General features: G+C 55.5%; 1 protein-coding gene across 1 annotated transcript; it reads right to left on the bottom strand.

Moving 5' to 3' along the window:
• Positions 1-1,261: 1,261 nt before the first annotated feature.
• LMXM_33_0790 (serine/threonine-protein phosphatase PP1,putative) lies at positions 1,262-2,191 on the bottom strand (the record flags this gene model as incomplete). The annotated part of the gene is made up of 1 exon (XM_003878617.1): positions 1,262-2,191. The coding sequence occupies one exon, from the start codon at positions 2,189-2,191 to the stop codon at positions 1,262-1,264; it is 930 nt and encodes a 309-aa protein (XP_003878666.1).
• Between the last annotated feature and the right edge of the window lie 2,809 nt (positions 2,192-5,000).

Raw genomic sequence — 5,000 nt, 5'->3', positions numbered from 1 at the left:
AAAACAATTCACAAAAAAGAGAGCAGAGCAGCCCCTCTTCCGCTTATCCCAGCACCTGAGCGTGTGTGCCGTCTCTTCAGCCCTACCGCACTCACGCGCTACGGTTCCCACTGACTTCCTTTTCCTTCTCTCGGGTGCCTGAGATCCGCGCTAGCGCCCGAGTGCGCACAGGTATACCACCCTTGACGCTCTACAAGATTCGCAAGGAAGCGTTTTTTTTTCACTTGCCGCTACCCGAAGAGAACCGTCACCGAGCACACTTTGCAGAGTGCACTGCCCACATCACCAACGATGCAGCAACACATACTATATTCCACACTCAACCCACTCCCAGAGATCCACAGTCCCCCAGTCCCTACCCGCAGAGAAGCAAACACATGGACAAGACACAAGTCCACATCGCCAGTTCAGCGAGAGCGCAGGGGGTCGAGCACAGCGAGAAGCAAAAAAAAGAAGCAGCCGTAGCTCCTGCTAGCATTGATTTTTTTCCTGCCAATGTGTCTATTTCTCTGCCACACAACGAGAGTCCAGGTCCCACTCTAGCCCTCCCCGGCCCCCCTCCCGCCACAGCCCCACCTCGCGTGGTGCAACGCAGCCATAGACACATCCCTTGCAGCAATGCGCACACCCAGTCACCTCAGCACCGCCCCGGCATCGCAGGTCGCCTCACAGCCGCACCCATCATGCAGGCCACCACCACGTGCACACCCTCGCGCGGTGCCCCAGGCCCCACACACACACACACCAGCGGGCAGTGGGTGAGGGTCGGGTGCGACGCCCTCCACTCACGCTGGCACCTCGCCCATCATGCGCATGGCGCCGACGTGTTCAGCGGCGCGGGTCGCTCCGACGCACCGCCGTCCACGACCTCACTCCCGACGTCAGTGCCGCTGCAGCGCACTCGCCTCCCCAGGTCGTGGGTGCTGGGCCCTGTCCCCACCAGAAGCGGGTCGGCATTTGGCGAGCATCGGGGGGGGGGCCTCGGCTCCTCCACACACACACACATCGGGTACGGGACCCTGTAATATCACGGCCGAGGTGTCTTTCGTAATCACAGTCGATATCATCGCGCCGAAACAAAAAGGAAACAACAGACAACAGAAGAGCCTTACAGAGGTGAGAAAAAGGGACGAGCACTCTCCCGTGTGCGGCCTCCTATCCAGAGCCCAAGGAGGCGGATGCAGGGGAAATAACAGAGCAGAAAAACGTATTCAAACAGGTCGCAGCAACATCTTTTGGTGTCCGGTGGTGCAGCTCCTCACTACTTGGCAGCCGGAATGATGAGGAAGGAGCACTGCAGCTTGTCGTCGATGGTCATCACGGCAGCGTCGTTGTCGAACTCACCGCAGTAGTTCGGCGCAGAGAACACGGTCACAAGCTGACGGCTCGCAAAGAACTCGTAGCCGCGCTGCACAACTTGGTGCGCGCGCACAATCAGGTCCATGTCCACCATGTCCAGGAAGTCGTTCACAATGTCCTCGCCGAACAGGTAGCTCACGCCGCGGTCGCTCTCCAGGAAGCCGCGAACTTCGTTTTCTGGATCAGCCCAGAGCAGATCGCACAGGATGCCGCGATCAGGCACGTCGCACGGACGAAGAATCTCGTTAATGGCGGTAAGATCGGTCAGGTCCGGACTCAGGCCGCCGTGCATGCAGATGATCTTCTCGCTGATCACGCAGCACACGGGCATCGTGTTGAACACATCCGTGAACGCCTTGAACAGCTTGATGTTGTACCGCCGCTTCACATCGTCGAAAAACCCGTACATCTTGTTGATGCTCGCGCACTCGTGGTTGCCGCGCAGAAGAAAGAAGTTCTCGGGGTACACGATCTTGTAGCAGAACTGCAACACGATCGTCTCAATGCTCTGCTTGCCGCGATCAACGTAGTCGCCAAGGAACAGGTAGTTCGAGTATGGGGGGAAGCCGCACTTCTCGTAGATGCGCAGCAGGTCGTAGTACTGCCCGTGCGTGTCGCCGCACACGCGCACAGGCGGGCGGATCTCGAGGAGCATCGGCTGTGTTATAAAAATCTCTCGGACAGTCTCCAATACAACTCGTATGTCCTCTTCCTTGATGAGCACCTGACGTTGTGTGGAGGCACCGCGCACCACCAGCAGTTTCTCTATTAGCGTCTGCGGCACTGCGGAGGAGGAGGGTGAGGTGGAGCTCGCCGTCGTTCTATTTATCATTTTGCGTGTGGGTGGTGCGGGTGTGTGTGTGTGCGTACCTGTGCCTGGGGTGCTAACCCGGGTGCCGCGTCTCTCCTTTTCGTTCGATGACCCCTGAGCACGGGTGATAGGTGATGCGTTCCGTCCTTTGATTGAAGAAAAAGAAAACAAGGCTGAAAAGATTAGCTGTCTTCCCGCTACCCAGACAAGCCAAAGAGGATGCGTATGTGTGTGTGTGTATTTGTGGAGGGAGGGTGGACGGTGTGAGCCGTGCACCTTAATACAAGTACTCTTACCTGAATAGAAAAGGGCAAAGCACGCGAAAAAAAATGGTCGAGCTCAGCAGTAAAGTAAAGGCACTATGAAGTGAGTCCCTCGGCCTGTCTGTTTCTGTAAATGGTCGTATGTGGGTAGAGCACCTCTCCTTCTCGTCGCCCAGAACAATAGAAAAAAAACCTGTGAAGGCAATGAGAGGCGAAATGCTGCCGTCCTGACTGCTTCTACGAGTACTTTCGACACATTCACTACACCAACTCTTTTTCCGCGCTCGTGGTGACGATGAACGGTTGTCTCGACTGTAACCTCTACGACGACACCATGAGGTAGCCTATCCTCTTACGTGCTTGTACGACGGCCGGCACAACGCGCAGCGCCCAGTCGAGCGTTCTGGGTAGTGGCTGTAGACGCGCACCCACACACAGGGAATGGAAAGGTGAGATAGCATACAACACAATGCGAAAAGAAAGAAAATCGTCGCAACGCGAACAGCGAAAGCGAGAAAATAAACGATGCTCAAAACGAAGTGGCTCGCGATATAAAGCCTGCAAAGACCGACGAACAGCAAGACGGCAAACGCACGTGGGACAGAGACGCAGCGCTTCAGTACGCAAGATGTACTTGTCGTACACCCGAGCACACAAAGGCGTGCACCAACGCGGTTGGGTGTTGGTGGTGGGAGCCTGTTGAGAAGAAAACGGGGATATGGAAAGGAAGCCGTACGCAGATGCATAATCCAATGACGAAGCGCTGGCAAGCAGATGAACGAAGAAAAAGAAGGGCAGAAGAGGAGCACGCGAACTTAATCCCGTTAGGCGCAAATATCCCCCCCCCTCCTCGTCGTCGTCCCCGTCCTCGTCCTCCAAAAAAAAAGACAGACAAGAGAGGCAGCACAGTATGCGTGCAGCGCCGTCGTCTTTGTTGTTCGTTCGTTGTTTCTAGGTAGGGAGGAGGGGAGGAGGGAGGAGGGGGCTGTACTATATGGTCGGTCGTATTTTCGTTTTCTTCGCCCCATACGAGCAGACACGTTCACGTATACGACGCGAGGGCGCCAATGAACGCAAAAAGGAAGAGCGGGTGAAAGGCACCCCGGTTTATCCTCGATGCGCGTGTGCGTGTGCGTGTGCATGCCGAGGGAAGGAGGTGCGACAGGGAGGAGAAAGGGGAGAGAGTGTAGGTGAGGAGAGAGACGAAAGGATTGTAGCGCTCATCACAAGTGAGCAGAGGAGTGGCGCACTCGTGCATGGAGAGCGGAGGGAGGAGGTTCCCCAGCAGGAAAATGAATGCAGCCTCCGGAGTGAAAGGGCAGAGGCGAAAAGAGAAACGAACACACGTCCTCCACCCGCCGTCACCCTGCCGACTGAAACCCCCATACGTGTTGGCTGCACTGAGGGGCAATACATGTGTGATTTGCGGATGTGACGATGATGAGCACACACGCGCGCACGCACGCACACAGGAACGAAGAGGTCGCCCTCTTCTTCTTCACTCCTCTCTTTTATATCGGAAGAAGAAGCAAACACTTCAACTTCGCTGCACCTCAGCGTGGCTTTGTCATTGTTGGGTGTGTGGAGGATGTTCAGTGAGCGTGAGACAATACGCCGAGTTGAGGGAGGTAGCAGAGAGGAGTCTGAGAGCTCAGCTGTGCCGCTGTTCAACTCCCTCTCAAACATAATGGCTCGCTCTCGTGTGTGTGTGTATGCGCGCGCGCTTGCATCACATGTTGTCTTCGTTTTCGTTCTGACCAAAACACGTGCTTGTCTTTCTATCTGAGCCATGAAACACCTTCTGCAATGACGAAGAAGTGAGGCGGGTGGGCGGGGTACCGATGATGGGGGCCGCAGGGGGGGGGTAGAGAAGCAAGCCAAAGGAATAGAGGATCTGGCGGAGGAACGCAACAAGGACCAGCACCCAACCGCCAAACATACACGCATACCTGCATGCATCACGACAGTGTCACAGGGAGGTCTGTATCGAAGAGCACGCACAAGCCGCTCAATAAAAGAAGACGGAGAAGAGGCGACGAGAGAAGCGGAAGAGCTGTGGGGAGAAGGATAAGAATGACGAAATCGTTCCATCAGCCAAAGTGTCACACGCGTTCATACACCAGAACAGAGAACAAGTCATGTCGCTGCAGCCTTCTCTGCGTGATTGCGGGCAGCGGCGACACCAACAGAAACGTCAGATAGATGGAGAGAATATATAAAACAGACTTTAAACCGCGGCACTGACTGCGCAGTCTCGCAGACGCAAAAATATCGAATCACCGCACTCGGAGGATGAAAACAACGAAAGGAGTGCGCATGATTGTTTTCCCTCTACGATGCAGCCAACGCTGCTTTACTTTGACCCAAGTAGGCATTGGTGTTGTAAGCGACGACACGCCGTCTGCATCCCTCTTTTCAGTCCCACCTCCGGCACTGACCTCTTCACGAACGAGACACACACACTCACACAGCAAGCATGCCCACGCAATTATCATCGCGCTCAAGGCCATACCCCATGTGCATTCGTGGCGAAACAAACAAAAAGCGAGAGACAGCAGAAAAGGGGA

The sequence above is a fragment of the Leishmania mexicana genome, chromosome 33, assembly GCF_000234665.1.
Source record: "Leishmania mexicana MHOM/GT/2001/U1103 complete genome, chromosome 33".
NCBI lineage: Eukaryota > Euglenozoa > Kinetoplastea > Trypanosomatida > Trypanosomatidae > Leishmania > Leishmania mexicana.
The sequence above is the reverse complement of the archived record's forward strand: the minus strand, read 5'-3'. Positions and strand labels throughout refer to the sequence as shown.